This window comes from Gymnoscopelus microlampas, assembly GCF_963454915.1.
Source record: "Gymnoscopelus microlampas genome assembly, chromosome: 10".
NCBI lineage: Eukaryota > Metazoa > Chordata > Actinopteri > Myctophiformes > Myctophidae > Gymnoscopelus > Gymnoscopelus microlampas.
In genome coordinates, this window is record NC_139947.1 from 43,136,940 (window position 1) to 43,162,614 (window position 25,675).

At 41.4% G+C, this 25,675-nt stretch overlaps 1 protein-coding gene across 1 annotated transcript in view; it reads left to right on the top strand.

Moving 5' to 3' along the window:
- Window positions 1-23,821: 23,821 nt before the first annotated feature.
- The window catches only part of syt6a (synaptotagmin VIa), a 51,370-nt gene continuing 49,516 nt past the window's right edge, over window positions 23,822-25,675 (top strand). The window contains exon 1 of the mRNA XM_084068309.1: window positions 23,822-23,990. Within this exon, the coding sequence (XP_083924435.1) occupies window positions 23,834-23,990 (157 nt within the window). The 5' untranslated portion in view covers window positions 23,822-23,833. The remainder of the gene's footprint in view (window positions 23,991-25,675) is intronic.

Sequence of the window (25,675 nt, forward strand, 5' to 3'; positions counted from 1 at the left end):
CACAGTTTGGATTCCAGGAAAACAAAAAAACATGCATGGTCATTGGTGGACAATGATCTTCATGAGATGTGCAGAGAACAACATTCAGGACCTCTTCCTTCCACATGGACTTTTTGTCCAGTGGCTTAATGGTGCATCTTCTTCATCTTCTACTTCATCTTGGTCACATGACCCCAGACAGAATGTGTACCGATTTGGGTGAGTTTTGGACAAGATCTGTAGGAGTAGTAGCAAAAAAGTAGCCCCCCTGTAGTAACTCTGAGGACCCCCTAGGGAATGGGATCCCGGACCCCCTATTGAAGACCCCTTGTCTATCGCTTTGCAACGGGTTTAGACTCCCGCATTCTCAGCTGATACTGACTCTGAACTGAAGCCCCTCCGACCTACTTAGGCGAGTGGGGGATCCAACGGGCAATCTCCAAAAAGGGTCACTCCACCTTCTGAGCTGCCACCCCCAAGGCTGGCTGCCACTTTATATACGTCTCTAATTAACTGTCTTTGCATACTTCATATATCCATATGCGATAATGTATAATTCCACATATATTCACTGTTAATAATTGCAGATTTATACTATTTATTATTTGAATATACAATATAGATATTTGAACTCATTCAGACAAGGTGTAGATGCCTATTGTCTAGTCTAGTGTCCAACAACTCTTATTGCATCTAACTATTATCTCTCTACTCTTCCTGTACCTATCTTGTGTTTTACGCTTCTGCTGTTGCTGCTACAACACCTGAATTTCCCCACAGGAATCAATAAAGTTTTATCTTATCTTATCAGATCTGAAGACCTGGAGCATGCCACTGCGGGAGAGGACAGCCAAAAGTAGACAATAAAAGCGGCTCAGGTGAAACACATCCATGGATGCCACTACCACTTCCACATGGATGACATCACCACCACTACTACTTATACATGCCCCGCCTGCAACAAAGGTCAGCCATCAAATAACCAGTGGTGGAAACTCTGTTACAAGTAAAAGTCCAGAATTCCAAATTTACTTGCGTAAAAGTACAAAAGTATTGGTATCAAAATGTACTTAAAGTACCAAAAGTAAAAGTACTAAAATATTTGAAAATAGCAGATCTACAAGCTCACAACGCGTCACGGTGAAACGCGTTGTGAGCTTGTAGATCGGCTATTTTCAAATAGCCTAGGTTTAGAATAGGGATAAAGTGGTTAATGTATGTTTTATAATGTCATATTTCATATTTGCAAAGTAACTAGTAACTAAAGTTTTCAAATAATTGTAGTCGAGTAAAAGTACAATATTTGCCTCTGAGATGTAGTGGAGTAGAAGTAGGGTGAGAGAGTTTAGTTACTAGTTCATCAGACAGGTAGAATCTTCTTGAAACAAGACCGCTAGCAGCCCCTAGTGGCCTAGTGGCTAACCCAAACCAAATGCTTTGAACCAATTTGAGACAATTTTATTTGTTACATCTCATATCCAGGTACATGAGAGTAAAATAATTTGGATTTGGTTCCTCGATATTGTATCAACTATAACAAACAAAATTGGATTAAGGAATAACAACAGAAGAAAGTAAGATAAAGGGAAAAAAAAGAGAATAAGTGTTTGTTCGATCATATCGCTGCCGTTACTGTACTAATAGCATTGTCATCGGAAAGCCTGTCAATTTGTCTTTACACTGATGTGCCATTTGTAATGATCATGTGTTTGTGGAATGAGCAGTACAGCAGATTATATGTGTACATCCAAAGTGAAATGAGACAAAATGCCCTGCCAAATATAGTGTATTTACAGTATATTCTCCTGTTGGTATAGACTCGATTGGCACCTGATTGGCAGCTTGGTCATGCTGTATGTGCTGGAGACAGTAGCCTAACCAATGTAACCGCGTCGGCTGACCTGCAACAAATCCTGGTTGAGGAATGGAATGCCATCTCACAGCAACGTGTGACCACCACTGACCAGGCTGGTGACGAGCATGAGGAGGTGGTGCGATCTGCGAGGATGTTGTGGCTGCGTATGGCTCTTCCCCCAGGTACTGAGGCTCCTGACTGTTGAGTACTGACAATTGCAATTTTGGCACATTTCACTTGGGACATCACAGGTGTGTGTGGGATGTGCTTATATAATATAGTTGATGTGTGTGGGGTGCTATGTGTGTGCATGTGAGTTGTAGGCAGACAGGCAAATAGGCCTTTTAGTGTTGTTCATAGTTGTCTGGTGGAAGTAGCTGTCTCAGAGCAGAACAGTCCTGGCCTTGAGGCTGCAGAATAACCGCTTGCCAGACGGTAGCAGCTGAAAAAGTCCATGGTTTGGACTTTGGGTTGATAGGGTCCTTGATAATCCTATGGCCTTTTCTGATACAATGGCCTGGATGGACGGAAGCTCACATCCACTGATACTCTTGGCTGTCCACACTTTCCAGTGAAGCCATTACCATCACTAGAGTCCCGTGCTCTGTCACTAATAAGGCAAAAATGAAATGAAAAGGACAATTGAAAATTATTATTATTAGTGCCAGAATTTTGGGAAGGGCTAGTAGGTACAAATTGTATATTCACTGAAGAATTAACTTGTGAACAGCTATAACTTGTGGAAAGCTATAAAGTAAAAGGCCTTCTTGACTTCGAATGCATATTCAAATGTATGTAAGTAACAAACAGGTACATGTTATATATTGATGTTGAAGGTAGGCCAAAACACACAGTTGATGAGGGGCCACACGGTTCAACAGTTCAGTTCAGTGCACTTGTGAGTTGCAAGGACCTGGGTTTGAACCTGACTTGCGGCATCTTGTCTTTCATGTCTCCACACTATCTCTGTCCTCAGGTTTCTGTCTCTGTACAGTACTAAAGCAACACCCCCCCCCCCCCCCCCCCCCCCCAAAAAAAAGAGAGAGTAGTGGTGCTGAAAATTCAAAAAGGCTGATGATGATAGAAGCTAGTCTAACAGAATTGTTCTATAAAGAGTGGATGTTAAATCTTAAAAATACCACTGTTGCTGCAACCACTGTTGCTGCTATATTATGAATAGGTTTTGGCCCCAAGACCTTGTCAGTGTGGAGAGGAGGGTGGAAATTGATTTGCTGTGACATGCTCAGCCTAATACATGATGGATGTAAAAACATCAAGATGACAGTATTAACAAGTCATGGCAGAAGTTGGCTCTTAAAAGAATATGTCCAATGACATAAGAAAACTGGGACAACATATTAAACCACAGCTGTTTCAGTTTACAGTGTAACGATTACATTAATAATCATTTAAGTGCCCAACTGCCCATTTACCCTCAGATGGAAGCAGTGTTGTTATCATGTAAATTAACAGCTCTATGCTAAGCCAAAGTCATCTCTTTCTTTTTGTACCCACCTATTAATGTGTAGAGAACACATTAGGTCAACAAAAAAGGTGTTGACTTAAGCTATTCTGTAAAAAAAACAAAAAAAACACTTTGACTGAATTTATCGAGTGCTACAAGGTCTACCAAGGAGTAGATTTCATGTAATCATGCCAGGAGGAATGGGTATCCTACCAGAAACTTCTTCTGCTCTACAACATCCTGAGCCATATTTCAACAAATATTTTTAGGCATGTCAGAGGGGAACGTGGTTCATCATCAGATGGGTAGAAGCTCTTTGAAATGAGACTAATTGATTATAAAACCCAGCAAGCAGCCCCTAATGGCCGTGTTGCTCCTTAACACCCAAACCAAAGTTTGAACTGCCATCGCTAGAGCCCTGTGCTCTCATTAGTGAAGGAATAGTTTTTGAAGAATTGAACAATAGAAAATTATTATTAGAGCTAGAATTGGGGGAGGTTCCAGGGGGTATATTGTATTCACTGAATAATTAACTTGTAAACAATGGCAAAAGCTATAAAGTTGAAGTCATTCTGTATAACATTTTCAAAAGTATTATTTTATATAATCTTTGACTGGTATTTTTTTCATAATAACCATTATACATAAATGTACCTGAAATGTATGTATTTAAGTATTTTAAAGTGAACACCGTCCGTTACTGACAACAATATTGTTGTTCCAAAAAATATCCTTGGCGCTAGAACCCTCTAGCATTGATTTTGGAGCGGTGCTTCTGTGGTTTTGTTTTGAATTGAATTCCGGGAATCGCAGTTCTAACAGACATTATCCAGAGGTATCGCAAAAAATCTACTAAAATGAATGTTACACAGTATGACTTTAAAGAAAAGGAGACACATATTACATAATATACAATACACATGTATTTAAAAACCTAAGGTGCATGTCATTATATATATTTAAGTTGAAGGTAGGCCAAAACACACAGTTAAAGAGAGTTGTATTGAATGATATTCTGTAATGCTACTGATAGAGGCTGGTCTAACAGATTTGTTCTGTAAAGAGTGGATGTTGAGGAGAGAATGTATTATATAATAAACCTTAACATTAACCCAAACCACTGGTGCTATATGATAAGACCTCATCCAGTGTAATTTTGGCCCTAGGACATTGTCAGTGCAGAGAGTGGAAATTGATTTGCTGTGACATGTTCAGCTTAGTACATGATGGATATCAAAATAGCAAAATGGTTCACAAGTCATGGTGGAAGTTAGCTCTTTAAGGAAAACTTTCAACGACCGTGTGAAAACTGGGACAACATATTAAACTACAGCTATCTCATCACATGCATATACTGTATGTTATCTTTAATTCATGTGATTTAATAGCTCCATGGGAAGCCAGAAACCCCTGAAACAACGGCCATCTCCCTCTTTTTGCACCATGCATTGATGTAGAGAACATATTAGGTCAATTAGAAAAGGTGTTGACTTAAGCTATTCTCTTACAAAAAGAGAATAGCTCCCCATTTTCCATTTTACCTAGTGCTCCAAGGTCTCGCAAGGAGTAGATTGCATGCAATCATATTGCTAAAAGCTTGAGCTTCATGTCCAATGTATTGGTAAAGAACAGGCCAGCAGAGTGGTGGAGATAAGATAAGCAAAATAGTCAAACAGGATACTTGCTGAATGAAAGTCCTAATAGGCTACCCTTATCATTATAGAGTCGCTAAAGTCACTTTCTAACTTCACAGACTATGGTATGGCTACTGCATATCAGCTTTAAAATTATGTCAGTTGATTAAGCAACACATGTGGCAATTGGTAGCAACAACATAACTGGATATGTCACTTTAAAAGACTTCTGGGGTCATTTGAACTACTTTTTAACTTAATCTACTCTGGCTTTTGTGTTGCTTGACTCAATCAGACATTTAACTTCAAACTCTGTGTTAACCATGTTAGACTCATTGAAAACACACGTCTTTAGTTCTGGTGACTGATATTGTCCTTCTAATGAGTGAGGGGGGCGTGTTTTTTCAATTACTTTTTTCATTTATTTTATAGTATATTTTTATAAAAAGATAAAATGGAATGCATTAAAAAAAGAAACCAAAAAAGAAAAATGTAATTGAAAAAACATGGCCCCTCACGCATTAGAAGGACTTTATCAGTCACCAGAACTGATTTCTTTTTTTTACTTTTCAACGATTCTAACATGATTAAATGGAGATTGAAGTAAGGGGGCATGTCTGATAAAATGAATATCAAATATCTAAATATTGAATCAAGCAACTTAAAAACTGGGGCGCACACAAAAGCCATAGTAGATGTTAAAATGACATTAGAAGTGTTTTAAAGTGAAAGTGAAGTGTTTTAGAATTCAAGCAAGGCAGCTTTATTCTGTTAACACTCGCCTGTCCAGTCCAAAGGAATGTGTGCATTAACCTCCATTGATAAAACTGTAATGGTAATGGAACATGGACATGAGAATTGCCCTTTTAATTTCAAATGGTTCTCGTATAAATTAATTGGGGCATCTGTCACCATCCCTTAGACACCTTGTGGTGACTGTAAAAAGGAGTCAGGAGAACAGAGATAATAAGGAACCTTTCACTAAAGCTGTTTTTATGTTAAATTAGATTTTTTAAAACTGCTTAGAATTCAGTCCATTCATGGAAGCTATATGGTAAGCTTTCTCCATCTCCCATCCATGAGCCAGTATAATGAGGAAGTGAGGGGGGGCAGCTCTGGAATCTAAAATAAGGGTTGAAATTACCCATTGCTGTGCAATTAAGGTTGGCCTGTATTTGAACTTTCTCTGACCTAGTTTTGTCCCTCAGGCTGTGTAGACCGGGAAAATGCTGACAGGCGAATCTTACAGGGTCACATCGCCTATGATAGATTCTTCTTTCTCTAGGTTCTTTTCAAGGCTCATGGAAAATACATTGGGATTTGCTTCAGATGATCAAAGGTATGAAGAAGAAAAAAAAATCCAGGCTTGCAATCACATTGAGGCAATGCCAGATACAGTGAGAAGGGTATAATGATATAATTATTGCCAATCTGGGAACCTATTCGGTTTTGCCATGGTTTGGCTCCTCCCCTTTCTTAGTCTGCGTTCTCCCAGGTGCTTCTGTGTTTATACCTACTAACAACAACACTACATGTTTAGGGCAGTGGTGCTGATTCTGTCTTGAGAGATTACATTTTTGCCAACCTTACTCAGCTTAGAAAGTGTTTTGTATTACAAATATTCATAGTGAAATAAATGGAGGTTTGCTTCTTGCTTTCTTATTAGTGGTCAGGATCGCATTGCCAAACACGATCAGCTTGCATTAACCCAATCACCTGACTCAAATAGAAGATCATTTTGTTCAGAACAGAGCCAACTGACTCCAGATGGTCAATGATTACACTAAAGCCTGATTTGTACTGCATCATAACAGTGCCATTCGATGAAAATAGCTGATCTAAAAGCTCTTGTAGATCTGTTCCACATGATATATAATATACAGCTGCTAAATGCTTAACTTTAAAATGGTAAATTATACAATAAAAAGCTATCATGGAACAGGAAAAAAATGTATAGCCCTATCCAATCACTAGATGGAGATGTTCTTTACTTTTTGGTCTGCAGGTCTTTTGTCTGAGAACTTGGGACCCGCTATCCCAAAAGCATCTTACCAGAATCATCAATTTATAAAGATGATCTTAGCACTGAAATGCTTTTGAAACCCATAGGATCAAGTGGGCTGCAAACAGGAGTGATGAGCTGCAGTGTAAAGCCCAACCATCGTATGACGGAGCATAAACCATGCTTAAAGCTTTACTGTATGTTGAATTAAATGTTTTTTTTACCCATATGGAACAATTAATTAATGTTGAAAGACTAGTTGAAACATGTTGTTTATCCAAAGGATATGTTACTATGCTTGACTAGAGCCCTCAAGTGATTTGTTACAGTATATGGCCAGGACAAATTATGCTTATTGTATGCTCCGTTGTACGACGGTGTCACACATACAGAATAGCAGACCTACATGCTCACAAAGCGTTGAGGTTTCGGCACGATGTGAGCTTGTAGATCTGCTATTCTCAGCATGCGACACCGTTGTATGACAAAGTATAGATCAGGCTTTAACATGCTCATTGGACATGAAAGGTCTGACAGGTTGGTATGAGTCATTTGATTATTTCTTGTAGATAGATGCATTTACACACTTCGGTGAAATTATAGTCAAAGACATTTCAAATTAACACAGAGAGACTGTAAACCACAATAGTAGACTACCATAGTTGAATGGAACAATAGTAACCATGGTTAATATCCCCACCATGTATACAGTAGTATCTGCTAAATCCTGCATTATTGCAGCGGCTGCTGCAGTCTGTTCTTTAGCCTACCTTTCAAATATTTGACATGACATATTGCACGTTAAAAAGTTGTGTTTCATAATTAACTAATTAACTTTTTTTTTTCTTAAGCAGTCATTGATTTGCACCAGCCGTAATTGACTTGATCACTATTGCTCATCTGTGATAGCAGCATCTACACCTCTCTGGTGAATATGCTTAGCCATTCGTCTTAGTAAAGAACTTTATTGCTCGTGTCAAGTGCCGGAAATAGACGCCTAATCTACAAGCTCACGGTACAGCATCTGCAACACATTATGCGCTTGGAGACCTGCTATTGTCGGCGTACGATGTATTATAAATTAATGGTCCTCTGCTGAGTAGATGTTCAAAGGTGCATCATAGTCTGTCAATGTGTAAATTATTGATACAACCATCGTAGTGTGGCTTTGAATGTCAATACACATCCCTTGAGAGCGACAGGGAGATGGAAACAGCTAGAACATGAGGTGGAGGCATCATTTGAGAAAAGACAACAATACAGAGGGAGTGAATGATAGAGAAAGAGAGAGAAAAATAACACCTGTTAAAGAGTGGTATCCTAGTGATAAAAACAGCTACCAATGAAATCTGTGAATAGCATGGGCAAGGTCAGGTGCCTGTCTCTAGACACGTTAATTTTAGATGTTAACAGGTGCAGTCTTGTGTTGGATAATGCAGTGTGAAAAGGTGAGAGACATTTTGTTTAATTAAATTGTCTGGGAAATAAAAGAGACAGGTCGTTACACATCAGCCTATTCAAGTGATTTGGGGTTTTGGTAGAATCTTGGTTTATGACCAAGTCATCTTTTTTATCCCAACCAGGCTGGAACGTCCGGGTAAGGGAATTATGTTTTCAGCCCTGTGAGTCCGCCTGTCTTGTCTGTTTGCGTGTCTGTCTGTCCATCTTTGTACACACACTCCTAGTAGCCCGATAATGAACATCCACCCCAAACGTTTCAAATCGGCCTCATGGTGGCACTATAGCACGCCTATTTTTGCAAAACTCACTTTTTGCTACTCCTACAGATTTTGTCCAAAACTCACACAAATCTGTACACATTACAGACGTATCTATCTGATTTTTCAGATTCCATTCCGATTGGCTATGAATGGCTTCCAAGGTTTGCAGGATTGGCCCATTTTGCACAAAATGCCACAAATCATGAACGCAGTGTCCTGGCGTCAGATTGCCATGAAACTTTACATGCACACTCCCAGTAGGCCAAGGAAGAACCTCCATTCCAAAAAGGCCTGTATTCAAAATTTTACTTGAGTAAAAGTACAAAAGGATTAGCATCAAAATATACTTACAGTACCATATTAAAAGTACTCACATATTTGTTTCCGCCAGGCCGAAGGCGTGGCTGAGACTATGTTTTCGCCCCTGTCCGTCCGTCCGTCTGTCGGTCAAAACATCACGCCAATCGGTACGCATTATCGCTATAGTCATGTGATCAAGACGGATCTGTAAAAATGTTCATATTTCATCCTGATTGGCTAAGTTTGGCTTAGAAAGTTTGCAGGAATGGCCCGTTTTGAACAAAATGCTTCAAATCATGAACAGCATCTGATTTCTGAGTACCTTTGCACGCACATTCGCACTAGGCCAAGGAAGAAATGCCACCCCAAATTTTTCAAATTGGCCTCATAGTAGCGCTATAACTGTCAGATTCACGTTTTTGGCCTATAACTCTTGAACCGTAGGTCATACAATCAAATGTATTTTCCCCTTGGATTCCTTGAATTATTACACAACTCCCCAAATAAGCCACGCCCCTTTACCACCTGTGACTGGATTCCAAACTTTGCTGGCCCACAATATGCTACCTGGCCTGGCGGAGACCTGTGCGCTGAGGAGGACATTTGTCTTTTGCTCACAACTTGTCACATTGTAGATCAAAGTATAAAATAGGATTAAAGTGGTTAATGGATGTTTTGTATTAATAATAAAATCTGCAAAGTAACTAGTAACTAAAGATGTCAAATAATTGCAGTGGAGTAAAAAGAACAATATTTGTCCAATATTAATAAGTAAAAGTACCTCAAAATTGTACTTAAGTAGCCAAACAGCAAACAGTACTTGAGTACATGTACTTAGTTACTTTCCACCACTGGGAGTAACAGAGTAACACTGAGAAAGAGCAATGATCAAGCTACAGGGTGAACAACATGATCCCACGTCTGTTTGTTGTTCCATGGGGTCAGAATCCATCCTTACTGCTAATGTGACACAAAGGGCATCTTTCAACCAGGCGTCATTGCTTCTGCTTCTGTGTTCTCCACAATGATCCCTGCCATAGTCTGAACATATTTTGACGTTGATTGCTTGTTAAGCCCCAGGATTGTCACCCATTATTTCTGTTATCCGCTCACGAAATACACACTTAATGTCAAATTACACTTTGAGGACAGCTCCAGATTTATGCCGTGGCCTCTCTCAATCCCTTCCCAATTTGTCTTTGCACAGAAAACCATGTCGAGGTGAGGGGAAGGGGGGTCGGTTGATACATCATTTAGCATTCACTCTCCTGTGATTATTGTAATCCTGAGTGGATGTTATTCCTTAATTTAATAAATTCTGCTCTGTCAGCCGTAAAGGAAAACAAAACTGCTGACTATACTCATGGCCTTCAAAGCATCCATCACTGAGATGAAATCTAGGGGACTGAATGGTGGAGGTTTACATTTTTTCGTATTTTATTTTAGTTATTAATATGAGAGTACGCCTTAGAATCGCATATGCAAAACACACAACTGTTGACTCAGTCAACCGCCTGGGTGGTGCTGCGCTTGCATTTGGCTGTGTCATTTATCTTACACGTAAGGCAGTTTATTTTTTTCCATCTCTCTGCTGATGTATTCACTGGGGGAAAAACACTTTAGTGCTTCTTTATCGTGATTAATAATTCCTCAAGGCATGGCTATTTACGGACCTGGTGCATGCATACAGCCTATCATAATCAGCCTCCCCATCCAATCGTACGCTGATGAGTGAATCAGAATCAGAATCAACTTTATTGTCACATCACAGGTTTACAGTTGTAAAGAAGAGAGTGAAAGTGGGCGTTTTTGTTATTATAAGAAAAAGAGAAGATAAAAGAATAGAAGAGGGGATGGGTGGACCAGGGACCAGGAAAAAAAAAATCTAACACTAGAGAAAAATATATCTACATTATATACACATAGCATAATCCAGCTGGTACAGTATGTACATGATATTAGACATAATATTGTACATTGAGAGATTAAGGTGCAAAAAGAGTATCAGTAGCATTTGTCAGGTTTAACCACGTATAGTCCACAAAGGGCGGTAACTTTCACAGGTACAATCCAAATGGTAGATCCACAGAGGGAAAAGTAAAGTCCATGGCTCCCCAATTTAGTCGTAATACTAATTAGTTCCTCCCTGCACACATTTGTGTGTTATTACTGCTGTTGTATCCTGCTGACTCACCTGTCAGTGAGGAGCCCTCACCGGGAGGACATGAAGCCTCCGTCCTACTCCTCCTGCCCAACACTCCCCGCTGACAGGTGCCGCCCCAGCCTGTAGTAGTACGTGCAGTGACAAATATCACCGTCCCCGCCCGGCTTCCCTCCCCCAAACACGGGCCAATTGTGTTCATATAGACACTCGACAAAGCCGGATGCACCGTGGTGGATTCAAAGAAAGTAAGTCTATGGCCAGCCTGGTCACAGGCAGTGGTCAGGCCTTGTTCAACAGTCTGAGGGTAGCCGTGTGGAAGCCGTTCATACTGTAAACCCGGTGGTCTTGCCCTTGATACTACAGTAGACCTCCTTTCCTGGCCGAGGTCGTTGTAGGGGTATGAACAATATTGTGGCTGTGGTGGCACTGGTGCCTGTCCTCGATGATGTGCTGAGCTTTGACTACACACCACCTCTTGTACAGTTCCTGGAGGGAAGAAACCTCACCTCCCATTATGCGCTCAGCCGACCACAACACAGTTTTTTCCCCGTTTGCGGTTGGTGCAGTAGCTGGTGTAGTACAGCCTGAGGATGCGGGCGTGAAATTTATTCAGGCGACAAAACCAGTACAGTCCCTGCTGAGCCTTTTCCCTCACATGTGTGGTGTGTGTGTTCCACTTGGGCTTCTCTTATATGTGTACTCCCAGGAACTTGAACTCGCTGACCCTTTCCACTTCAGCTCCTTTGATGAAGATAGGCGCGTGCTCTCTCCTCTGCCTCCTGAAGTTCACGATAGAACATTACTTACTTGTGGATATATCCTCTGTTGGTGCATCTGCATTCATTGAGCACACACTAAAAGACATACATTTAAATGGAGTTTAGAATATCTTTTCCATTGTCTTGGCATTTGGAGTAACATTGCCTGGTCTCCCTTCTCAGTCTTTAAAATCTAATTTGACCACGGTAGTTTAGGCTGCCATTATGGCCACCATCAGAGCTCTAAAGTGAAACATTGGACCCTATTAACCATCCTGAAAAATATATTATTTGGAGATTCCCAGACAGTGTTTTTTTTAACACATCAGCAAAATGTTTTATGATCTTGAAGTTCAATTTATCATTGAAACTCATCCCTTTTTTTGCACAAGGAAGAAAAAGCAACATCCTTCCCTCTTCCCAAGTGTCATCACGCATCTATCCTCTGCTTTAGTTTGCCTCCTAAACATGGCACAGTTAATTATGCTGTCACCCAATGTATGCATGAATGCCAATGTATTACGTATATATGGCCTCGGGTTTCTATGCATATACTGTAGTGACACATTCAAACAAGATAGTAGAGAGAGGAGGTCAACCGCTTTAGCCTTATGAGTAAATGTTAATGTTGTGTTTCTTTATCACCAAATTCAAGCAGAAAGTCTTTAAACAACTATGTATTATTATCTCTGCAAGGCCAAAGGCAATGGGGAGAATATGCTTTCACCCGTCTGTGTGACCGGTTCTAATGTTGCAAACCGCTGGGCTGATCAATGCCAAATTTCAAAGGTGTGTGTGTGTGTGTGTGTGTGTGTGTGTGTGTGTGTGTGTGTGTGTGTGTGTGTGTGTGTGTGTGTGTGTGTGTGTGTGTGTGTGTGTGTGTGTGTGTGTGTGTGTGTGTGTGTGTGTGTGTGTGTGTGTGTGTGTGTGTGTGTGTGTGTGTGTGTACACACACACACAGATTGAAAAAGGTGCACTCTGTTTCACCGGGCGCGCCACCTGAAGGTGACTTGAGCCACGAGAGGCGCCTCCAAGCAAGCTAAAGCGAGCGAGTCGCCGTGCCGGGCGTTGCAAAGTCATCTTCAGTCGACTCAGCGCCGTCTGAGTTATGTGAAAACGAGCACTCCTTTTTCAATCTGACTGGTTTTTCAATCGCACTGTAACATATACGTATTTTTATTTTTAATGTTTTTACATATGCTACTGTAGATACCGTATACATATACTATGTCATAGGTACAACATAGGGTGACTGACGTCGTGGACTTGCTCAATGTCAATGTAACTATTATTCATCGTTTATCATTATTTGTCAGATTGAATGTGATTACAGTATGTGATGATTTTTAGCCTGTCTCACAAGTCAGATTCCTTCAGTGGACAAAGTAAATATTGTGTGAAAAAACTAAAACAGACATAATATAGATATAACAGGAAAAGAGTTGTGAATGCACCAACATGTCAGGCACTACGTTGTTGTGAGCTTATCACTCACTGTGGTTATGGACCCAGTTAAGTCAGATTTATCAGGCTTTATGTACAACAGTAAATACTGTAGAGGGCCTTGGCTCCACTCCGGCTTGGTATGACTCACCTACTGTTGATAACAGAGACACTAAAGCCTGATTTATACATCACAAGCTTGTAGATCGGCTATTTTCAGCACAAATGCCATTGTACAACGGAGTATATATTAAACTCAGTGCTGACCCAATGGCTTTAATAGAAGAAAAAGTTAAATCATCAGTGTGTGACCAGTGACCACTTCACAGTCTCAAGGTATCATTCTGTTCTCCCTCTTTTTAAATTCCCAACAAATCCACGACTTGTATTAACCACCCCCTCCCCGTCACCATCATCGTCCTGAATGACTCAACCGCCCCCTCTATGATATCTATTTTCTATCTATGTAGGACACCGTCTAAATGAATGGTTCATAATCAGCAGGGATATGTCTTCTTCCGTTTTCGATTGTTTCAGCAGCAGGCTTTGATTCTCCGTATGCTAAACTCCCTTGCTGTGTGCAGGGAGGAAATGACGCCAGCACGACCTCGGCCCCGCTGCCAAATGTCTTCATTTTGGGGGTCGGCGGTGGAAAATAACAAGGCATTAAAACCCAGGAAGGCCTGTCTTCTTAGAGCGGCTTTACCTCCTCTTCAACCAAAGGCGCTTTACTAGCGGTGTCCCCTGCCTCCTGCCACATTTCAGAGGCAGCTGTGTTATTATGGATGGCGATTGCTGAGCCTTGGTAGGCTGTAGACAACCTTAACTGATCATTATGGGAGACAATGAGCGCTGCCTGCTTAACCACTAGGGTGTTATGTGGGCTCGTCGCTAGAATGTAATTAAAATGGTGTAGTCCTATAGATGGAGGAAGTGACTCAGCTATGGCAGATTTTTGTGGCCCCGTAAACAACACCTACTCAGTGTTCATTTATCCATTTGTCGTTCTTAGAGTGTGAAAAAGTAACCAAATGGACTCTCAGATTTAAATTTACATTACAAGATCACATTGCTCTTTACGATAACACAGTTTTTCTTTTATATTGGCTACGTCACCGTTGATTCACAACAAAGACGCAGAGATATCTTTTGAAAATACACAAAACCAAAGTCCATGGCAAAAGCCGTCAATATCCTCACCATGCAAAATCTAAACGAGATGATTAGGTGAACCCTTTGTCCTGTGCATCATCATCACCTGCCAGTCACTTTGAAATTGAAATGAAACATGTTCACTGTTGCCGAGACAAGACCAAAGGTTATGTTTATGCGTACAAAAACAAATCTCAAGCTCCCACTCCACAGTCGAACATCCTATCATTCTGCCTGACAGATTTTATGCGCTGGGAAGCTGAGATTAGAAACAATGCATCAGTTGCAGAGGGACAGAAAGGTCTCTTTTGGATCACCCGTCATAGGCAGATCAATGGTCTCACTGTGTCATGTTTTGGCACCTCATATGCATTTCCTGATATTATCCCAGTTATATGCAATAGAGGATCCCCAAGATATTTGACTCAGTCACTTAAAACATAGAGTAATTAGATTTGGGTCAATCAAAAGTATAATTGGTTGAATCAGAAGAATTTGTTTGAAATTATATCTCTCTGTTATTGTTGAAGCCTACAGAGGGCTAAATGTTTATGCTAGCAAGTTACTTGTGGATTTATCATGTGTAATCCATCACAATATAACCGTTTCATTATGCATGTCTGAAATATTCATTTTCCAGACCAATTTTTCTAATCCCATTTTAAGCTTTCTCTCTCTTGGTGGACCTCTTGTATTTAATGTTTCTCGAACCTGCATGCCCCTTGGGTTCAGTTGCTGTGGTGACCAAAGCACGTTTCCTCCGAAGGACAATAAAAACAGTCCTTCATCTCCTGCCTGCATGTTTCTGCAGTTATTTCAATTCATTGGCATCCGTCAGTCTCCAGAGACTATGGAGTCGTGCCCCGGACAGTGGCTCCACTGCTCCTGGTGCAGTGTTGGGTGTGGCTGAACAGACCTATGCGGGATTTACATTCCCTTCCACACTTCACACAGGGGAAGACTGATGCTGGTCTGTCTGTCTGGCTTTGGGCCTCATTCTTTCGCCTCAGTCTCTTTGCCACGGACTGCTGGGCAAGCGTCTCTTCAAACTTGAAGAGAACGTCCTGAATGATTCGTTTCTAATGCTGCAGCTTCCCAGGTGTCCAGGTCGATGTTCAGGGCCTTCAGGTCTCTCTTGCAGATGTCTTTGTACGTTTTCCCTGAACTAATTCTCCATAGAGGAGATCCCTGGGACTACAATACATGTTAGATCACTTGGGCAAACACACTCGCACCTCTATTAGGCCATCTGCGAGTAGCGTGGAACATTGGACCAATGGGATGATGGTCTTAGATTGGGCTCATGGTGTTGAAAACGTCTTTTCCTCCATATTCATAATGTGTGTTCATATGAGTCTAGCTGGAACCTTGTAGAGGTTGCTGGTGTTGTTGTGCTGTGTTTGAAATGAGGGAGAGCTACAGAATTGCATCAGAATCATAACCCTTTGGAGATGGAGATGTTTTAAGTAGTGAAGATTATTCTTGTTGGTCATGTTGAAAGCATAACAAGGCACATTCAGGATGCATGTATTGCATAGATATTTCAAAAACAATATGGATGAATTTGTTGTTTTGAAGGATTTTTTATTCATTGTGACTACTCTGTTAAGAGCAAACAACATTAATACATGAGGATACCTTGTCTCTCTTGCTGCCCATGGTCTTCTTAACCATAATACTTATTCGTAAGACAAGTATTAGCAATATATTGTATAAGCTCACACTACGCAGCATCGCTCCACGTCGCTATTAAAAAAAATAAAACGTTTACAAAATTGTATTTCTTTTTTATGTTTTTTTTTTGTGCTTGAAATGTTTTGGAAATGTTCACCTTTAATGACCTGCCCAAAATAGGGACGTTAGGTTGAAAGTGGTTAATAGTTACAGTATTCAGTATCCACGTCAGTAGTGACCTTGATTGTTGATTCTCATCAACAATCGTTGATGAACAGATTGGAAAAAAGGGTATTTCGTTATTACGACATATCTATTGCCTGACTATACTTTTTTGCCTCTATTTAAGGCTTTTGACAGTTGTTTGTTTGACGTTTTTATTGACAAATTCATTCACACACAAACATACAGTATATTGTACATCTCTGTAAAAAGGATAGAAACAAGTGTGTAAACTCGGCAGGATTGATAGGCTATTACACTACTTCATTCCTTTAGTCCAAAATCCTGTGTTGGTGTGAAAGACTACCCTTTGTAATTACACGACCTGTCCGATAGACTGAAATATTGAGATTTTAAAGTGGAGATAAGAGGACTTAGTAATGTCCTTCCACTATAGCTGGTATTTTCAGGGAATAGCTCTTCTTGAGGTTGATTGTATTTGCTCAGTATTACAGGTAAACTAGGTTGGGACCTGCCCCGTTTGGAACCTCACTCTCTGCGATAGCTCCGAGATGAGGTTTTTGATTGATTGAATATTTTATTAGGCAAAAAATGTAAAACAACACATTTACATTTAAAATACTTTGTCTAACAGGTCCGTTCATAAAAGTCCTTGCGGACTTGTTTCCAATGAGGGCCTTGGTATTCAATTCATAGACATATATAGTGGCATCACAGTTCGAATATCATTACACAAAGAAAATAAAAATAAAACAGCAAGAATATATATATATCTATATATATATCTATACATATATATATATATATATATATACATACATATATACATACATATAATACTATGTACAACAAAAGAAATAAAAAAAAGGGGGGGGGGAGATATGTACAAGAACAGGGGGGGGGGGTCGGCTATCTAATGGGAAAATGGTACTACCTCCTCTTTTGGCCTCCTGAAAGGTGATTTTTTAAGGCTCTTTTAAATGAGCCCAGCGAACTGCATTTTTTGAGGGATGGGGTTAGCCCATTCCAATCCTGGGTGGCAGTGCTGTAGAATGAGAATTTGCCCATGTTTGTTTTATGGGTGGGTGGTACCAAATTGTTGTTAACGCTCCCTCTGGTATTGTGACTGTGGGTGTCACTAACCTTTTGGAGGTATTTACTCAGATATGCGGGAATAGGGGGCATATCGGGCAAATTTTCGTTTACAATTTTGAAGGCCAGTCCCATTTTTAGTTGTTTAACCCTGTCTTCCACCCTGAGCCAGCCTAGGCTGGCAAAATGGGTGGGAGAAAGGTGGGTCATGGGCCCCAATCCGAGGAGTAGCCGAATCAGTTTGTTTTGGGAGGTTTGAAGCTTAGTCTTCAGTGACACTGAGGTGTTGGAGTACCAGGAGGTGCTAGCATAGTCAAAATGTGGTTGAATCAGGGCCCCTGAGAGGGTCCTGAGGGCCTGTGGGTTGACAAAAGAGGAAACTCTGCCCATAAATTTGGTTCTCTGGTTTACTATTTTGACCACCTTTGTCCCCATGCTTTCACCTGACAGGTATTTGTCGAGAATACAACCCAAATAGGTAATCTCTTCTTTTCTAGCGATAATTGTGTCATCGACTTTGACCTTGAAATCATTTACCTCCATCTGTCTGAGGGAATGTTTGGTCCCAAAGAGAATGGATTCAGTTTTCCCAAGGTGTAGTGACAGTTTGTTATCGGTAAGCCAAGTACGGATTTTTGAGAGTTCAGAGCTGAGCGCCTCCTCAACTTGCAACTTGTCCTCTCCCGAGATCAGGAGTGCCGAGTCATCAGCGAACAGGAACAATTTGCAGTTACAGGCAGCATTCATGTCGTTAATGTATAAAAGGAACAGTAACGGCCCAAGAATGCTGCCCTGAGGAACCCCACAGCTCACCGGGAGGGAAGAGGACATGGTTCCGTTGATGTCAACCACTTGCTCTCTACCCTCCAGGTAGGATCTCATCCAGTTTAATGATGTGCAGTCAAAACCAATCGCCCTCAGCTTATCAATTAAAATTGATTGGTTTACAGTGTCGAACGCTTTTTGGAGGTCCAACATGACCATGCCGCAGTATTTGCCCGCGTCTACCTCACGTTTGATGTAGTCGGTCAAATACATCAGGCATGTGTCAGTGGAATGGGAGGTTCTGAAGCCCGATTGGAATTCAAACAACAGTTTATGCTCGCTGAGGTAGCTGTTGATTTGTTCTTGAATTAATCGCTCTACAACCTTTGAGATGGAACAAAGGATGGAAACAGGCCTATAGTTGCCAGGTTCTAATTTGCTTCCTTTTTTATGTAGAGGGATTACTCTTGCCAATTTGAAATCCTGTGGGACGTGACACTGGCTGATGGATAGGTTTGTGATTTGGGCTACTATGGGGGCAATAGCAGTAGCTGCGTCTCTGAGGAATCTGGTGGGGATATTGTCAAGGCCGGTGGCCTTGTTCGGCTGGAGGGCTAAAAGTTTTCTCTGCACATCATCAGCATTTACTGGTTTGAATGATTTCCGCTGATTTCCGCTGCGCCGAGCTCTGGCGGAGGTATGGTCTGGCAAAAGTCCCCGATTACCCTTTTCCGCACTTAGTATCCAAAAAGTAAAGGTAGTCCAAGACGTTTACAGTTGTGTGCAAAATAGTCGGAAAGTAAAATTTAAGTGACGGGTTGAAACAGCCGTTTAAATCCCTAATTTAGTCAGCCTGTGCTATGTTTTCCCATTGCAGCCGAATCGAGAGCAGTGCTGACACCTGCGGTTGGGGGTTCACAGTATATCTGCTGATATAGCAAATAGATAAATAAAACATAAAAAAGAATTATGCTAAAACTTTGAATCATGGTGCTCTACCCAGGCTGTTCACTCCATTTGAGAAATGTTATGAGGTTACTTTGTTTAAAGATATTTGATAGATGCATCAATTTTCCAACATGACACTGTAGGTAATCATAAACAGGAAATGTTCAAACGCTATTTGTGATCCGTTCAGTTGATATCAGTGATGAAAGAGAAGCTGATCCAATTGTCCTTGCCGTTCTCCTGCCTTGACTCAGAACAGAAGTGTTTAGCATCGTGTTGCGCTTTACATTTTCACTGTCAAAGCACTCTCCTTTGATTTTCTTCTCCTCCATCCCCCCTTTTCTCCTTCTATAAAACCCAGAGAAATGATCAAAGGCATCATTGATGCTCCCCGCCTTGATATTGTTCTCAGATCTGAAGGCCAATAATTATTTAACCTCATCAGCCTAGTCAGACAGACAGACAGACAGACAGACAGACAGACAGACAGACAGACAGACAGACAACACTGAAGGTGTTCACCATCTCCACCATGTCCTGGTGGATGGTGATGGGAGCGGGGGTTCTCTTATTGCTCCGGCGGTAGTCTTCTACCGGCTCCTTGGTCTTGCCTATGTTGAGCTGAAGGTGGTTGTTGTCACATGACTCTACAAAGCACTACACCAGGGCACTGTGTGTGCGGTAGTCCACCGACTGGCCGACCGCATCATTACCCATTATGTCATTTTAATATATGAGGATGATCATTGAATCACATTTTGTTCACAGACATTCTCATTGTGTGTTCTATGTATGTTAGGAGTAGCTGAGAGCATTATCCATCAAAATAATGCACAGCACAGTTTAGTTAGTTCAATTTAGTTGTTACAAATGGGTAAAAACTATGAGCCAAAAGTTAGATCAAATTTTTATTTTCTGATGGCTCTAGTCTAGAGTTGAGAACCTCTGATTTACAAATTGTGACAATGCTAAATAGACATACACACACTTGTGCTCACACACACTCACTCACTCACACACACACACACACACACACACACACACACACACACACACACACACACACACACACACACACACACACACACACACACACACACACACACACTTTACACAGTCGATACTGTACGTAGATTTCCTAAGCTCAAGTTTGGAAATGCTGATGTTGATTAGCATAGCTTTGAGTGTGCCAGCCCTTTGTCATGCCTTTGCCACTATGAATCAAGTTCAACATCTGCGACCATGGGCTGTCACCTCCACAGAGAGATTGGCCACAGATGAGGATGATTTGCATATCAAACCAAGGACCCTGTGTGCCACAACCTCCTCATTTGCTGTTGAAAATATGCCCCCACCCGCTGCACAGCGATCAATACGGCCCCCTCAGCCCTCCTCATTTATTCATCGCTCGTAGCCAGAACTCCTCTACCATAAACGAAAGAAGTGCTTTACAGGAGAACTTACTGGATTATTGGCTGGTGGTGTGCCTAACAGAATTAAAGACCATTAAGCCTGACTTATACTTAGTCGTACGACGCCGTCGCACGCTAAGCACAGCTGATGTACAAGCTAACAACGCGTTGCAGTTGCAGTGTTTTGTGAGCTTTTATATCTGCCATTTTCAGCTCTTGACACCGTCGTATGATGTACTATAAATCAGACATTAGACTGCTCCCAGCAGCCGCCTTGATTATCCCATTAATTCAACATTAGCATATATAAAGTGTATGTTTATTTCCTGCAAAGCACTTTTGTAACCATGGATCCCTAAATTATTTAAAGACGGGGAGAGGACTTTCACACCAAAAACTGTGATGCATAAATAATTAACACAGCAGATAGCATAGAGTGTATAATTAATCTTGCACTGTTCGATCAGTTTTATTCACCGTAGCATTTACACATGGTGGCCACTGCCTGCACTTTGAAATACAGAGGGCCCTATCTTCCGCCCGGCCCAATGCAGTGCTAGCGGAAGCGCACATGTTAATCATGTCTTCAAAGCACAATCAGAGCACACTGCTATCTTATGCCCAAAGCTAAATGAATTTGCACCAAAAGCTGGTTTTAGCGCAGAACGGAAATGTTTCATCAGTATTTACACAGAGCACCATTGGGATTAAGGAGGCCAATCTTATTACACAGGCTTTAGGGGCTGCAGCCCTGGGCACCAAGCTCTGGGGGGCACCAAATGCCAGGCCAAAAATGAAAAAAAGTTAGGTTAGAGTGGTTAGAGTTTAGGTTAGAGTGGTAGCACTGAACATCAGCCCTTGTCGGCGAGTGATGCAGCCGTACAACAAAGTCTATTTTAACCTTAATACTCCTGTCACAACACTTATCCACAGTAGCCTGTGAATTGTGAGAACGGGTTGCAGCTTGTTTTAACAAGAGCATGGGTAAATAAAAGATAGAGTCAGTATCAGCGCCAGCAGATGCGGAGGAGTAATTGACTCTGTTGATGAAACCCAGTCAGGAACTATCTGGTATTTGCCTGTTCAACAGGCAGCAGTAGACTCACACGGTATCCAATTCAGTTGAGACAACAACTGCACTGTAAATCCAAGTGTTCATTTAACTCGGAGAGTGTAGAAATGTAAGGCTGAGGATTTTACTGTGTGTGCAAAACAAGGGGCTTAGCTTAGCTCCAGATAATCTAAGGCCTATCTGGTAGCCACACAAATGGAATTGTAGTCTTTAAACTCTGGGTCAACCCAATTAGGGAGGGAACTCACTGTGTGACGGTGAGTCAGTACGTACATGGATATTAGAAATTACTTTTTGAGCTCCCTTTCTTTACTGGGTTTATTATATTACTTTAATTAATGGTCAGTTTGAGTATAATTAAGGCTTAAGGTCATTTAAAAAGTTCACGAAGAGTTCAAGTTGATAATGTGGAAAAGTCAAGTCAATTGGGTAGAGCTTTCTTTTTTTTATTGCTGGAGGATTTTACGCCCTGGAGGGAGAGGCTGTAGTTCATGTTCAATGAACACATTAAATGATGGATCTTGGAGGTCAAACCCCTTATCGGTGATGATTTGAAAATAAACATACAGTTGTGTTTTCACTTACTGAATTAATCTGAATTGAATCCACTGAGGTTCATTGGAGGCAGCACAGGGACCTGCCTCCCCGGATTTACTGTGTTGTTTAGAACATAATTACCTGCAATTGTCCATGCAGATATGGCGAAGAGTGTTAATATCTTAATGTGCGGTATAAATAGATATTTTAGTTACAGGATTGCATGCACAGGCACTTGGTTATGCATACAATTTATGCACAAGTGTGTGCATAATGCACCCCCCCCCCCCCCACACACACACACACACACACACACACACACACACACTTGCAAAGGTTAATTATATACAGCCACAAGTAATTATATGGCTCCATGCACTTACATACTCCAATTACATTGGTATTCACTCTCACTTGCTCACTCACTCGCTTGCTCGCTCGCTCGCTCCCTCACTTACTCGCTCGCTCACTCACTCACTCACTCACTCACTCACTCACTTTACGACTGCAGATATATTCCCATTCCCATACATCTTGGGTATTTGATGATTTGATATTTGCTGCTATTTCAAACGGTACAAGTCTTCTATTTGCACAAGAGACTGCTGAACTCAGGCACACACTTTGTGAATTTGATATTTGTTTTGACATTTGATATTTGTACTGAAGTTGAAATTGAACTGGCAGACATATGTGCACTGAGGCGCACACAAGCACAACCAGAACGCCAGCCCCTCATCACCTCATCACCACAGGTTGTAAACAGTCAGCAGCCCTTGCAGCGCAGACGACCAGAGTGATGGGGGGAATGTGGGTGACAACGAGGAGAAAGAGCTCTCAGTCACAGGTGGCTCAGCTGGGAGAAGCTCACCACTGGAGACAGCCTGACCTGAGGGAGCAGGCTGTCAAGCGACCTGGGAAAAACAAGCCCAGTGGTCCTAACATGGACGTTTTCATAAAAAATGGCCCCATGCTGTCACAGTGTGGGGGTGGCAGCATGGGGCTGGAGCATGAACGAACCAGGGGATCTGGGGAGGAGGGGAGGTGGGTGCTGGAGGGTATCTGGGGATGGGGGATGGGCTCCTGGGGGGTGTTAGGCGGTGGGAGGGGATCTGGGCTCAGGCTCTTGTTGGCATATTGAGTGTTGCCGAGTGAACTCATCTGTTGTGTTCCATTTGGCGTTCTTCTTTAGAATAGATGTGATGCAATATTTCTGTCCCTGGGAATACCTGGGGGCATGAGTGATTCATTAAGCTCACACGCTGTTACACACAGAGCTAAGAAACCCACGCACGCACATACAATACGAATGCATACATAAACACGTGCTCATGCACTCGCTCGGCCCGGCTTACACACACACACACACACACACACACACACACACACACACACACACACACACACACACACACACACACACACACACACACACACACACACACACACACACACACACACACACACACACACACACACACACACTGCAGACCGGCTTTCACAATGTGGAAGTGCCCACACACTACATACACAAGAGACCCATCATAAACGAGGAGAATCGGCAGAGGACGCAGACAACTTGAATTTGTCTTCTCTATCCCAGGCTACCGCGTGGTATGTGTGGGTGCGTTAGTCCTGTTTGGATGAGCACACACAACTGAGGATGCGGCTGGGAGCATGAGTTCTGACCGAGAGGACTATGACATGGTCTGTCAGAAAGCTGTGACCCTGATCGTTGACCTGTGCCTCAACAACAGTCCACTGTTGGATCAGGACACGTGTCAGGATTTCCTCTTCCTGTTGTCCAGACAGAACCCTGACCACAAAGACCCAGGTAAGGACCATTAATAACTCAATCTCTTGCCTATTCTGCAAATGTCACAGTGGCTTTCCTTATGAGCACTGTAAAAATCCTCAGTGTTAATTTAACGTGTAACGTGTAATTTAATATAAAAATATTTGTACTATCTGAGTTACAAATGAATAAGTTAACACTGAACTCCCTAATGTTGTCTGCTTTTTTACTAATATGTGATTTTAATTTAGATATAGATATTTAGATATATCATAAAATATCCCTTCCTGGATTTATTTTATTTCAGTTTTGAACAAGACTATTTACATTTTCCAAAGACCCATGACTCCTCCATCTCATTTTCCTTTCCACATATATACACATGCTCTGAGGGGGGTCCACTAGCTGGGCTTCCTAAGCCACGAATCCAACCCTTAATGAGTTTTTGTGACCCCAGGGCAGAGAGCAATAGGTACAATCCATAGTGACACATTTCGGCCTGCCTCACAGAACAGCGTTCCTTTACCATGAAGAGAAAACCCTGTAGGGTGACTAATGCCAGCTGATGCTGTCCTGACCATTCAGCCTTACTGTTACAGTTAGCTTAACAGTTAAGGGCAGCGTAGCTAAACCTTTTGTAAAATGAATGTTGCTGCCTGGGTGGATAGTGCTGTAATGAATGGAGGGTCACTCTGGCAAGAAGTAGCAATGCTCAAAACTAATGGTATGCCTAGCCAAGTTTAATCTACAATGGCACTTTGGACTTGTTCATGAGGAAACATTTGTACACCCCTGTGTATGTTGCTTAATTATTATAATGTAGTACTGTAGCCTTCAGTAGTCCCCTTTTGACATTATTTTAATGGATACATTGTTAATTTCACATTTCCTTTTAACAGTGAAGCGTCCATGCTTTCTCTGTGAATTGTAGCTTTGGAGGGGAGTTGTTCATGCTTGACTATATTAGTTGAACTACCGCTTTCTCTGTGAATTGCAGCTTTGGAGGGGAGTTGTTCATGCTTGACTATATTAGTTGAACTACCGTGGGTCATGGGAATATAATGAATTTTGTACATGAGTACACAGTAAAAGGAAGATAAAAAGAAATGGTTTGAAATGTCGCTGTACCATACAAAGTAATGGACGATTTTTTACCTGAATCCAACTGAGAATGCATGTCTGACGTAAAACGTACCAGTGTGTTCTGTGTGGATAAACTCCACCAGCCTACATAAAATACACCATCCAGGTGAATTTAAAATAGGATGGCAGAGTTTTTATTTATTTTTATCTCTGAAATCGCTGCTTAAAGTGATCTCACGGAAATCATTATTATTTCATGGCACATAGTCATACTTTGCTTACAACTTCAGCTATCGTGTATGACATGATAGGCACCCTAGTGCATTTGTTAGTTTCATTATTATTATTATTATGACGCTTCTGGCGCAGTCTGTTTTTACGAAACTTGGCAGAATGGTAGAGGGTCATGCAAAATGGCAAGGAAATTAAACTCACAACCATTGGCCAAAGGGTGGTGCTATAGCACTTAATTGAACAACACTGACATAAGTAATATGGCATTAACTGGGATACCAGGTACTTAATGCATGAATCCAATCAATGTTTTTGGATTCATATTCGTTAGATCAACATCATACATAATCACAAACTTGCACTTGTAAGGCAATGGCTAATTCAAGGTTTACTTTTAAATGACCCAT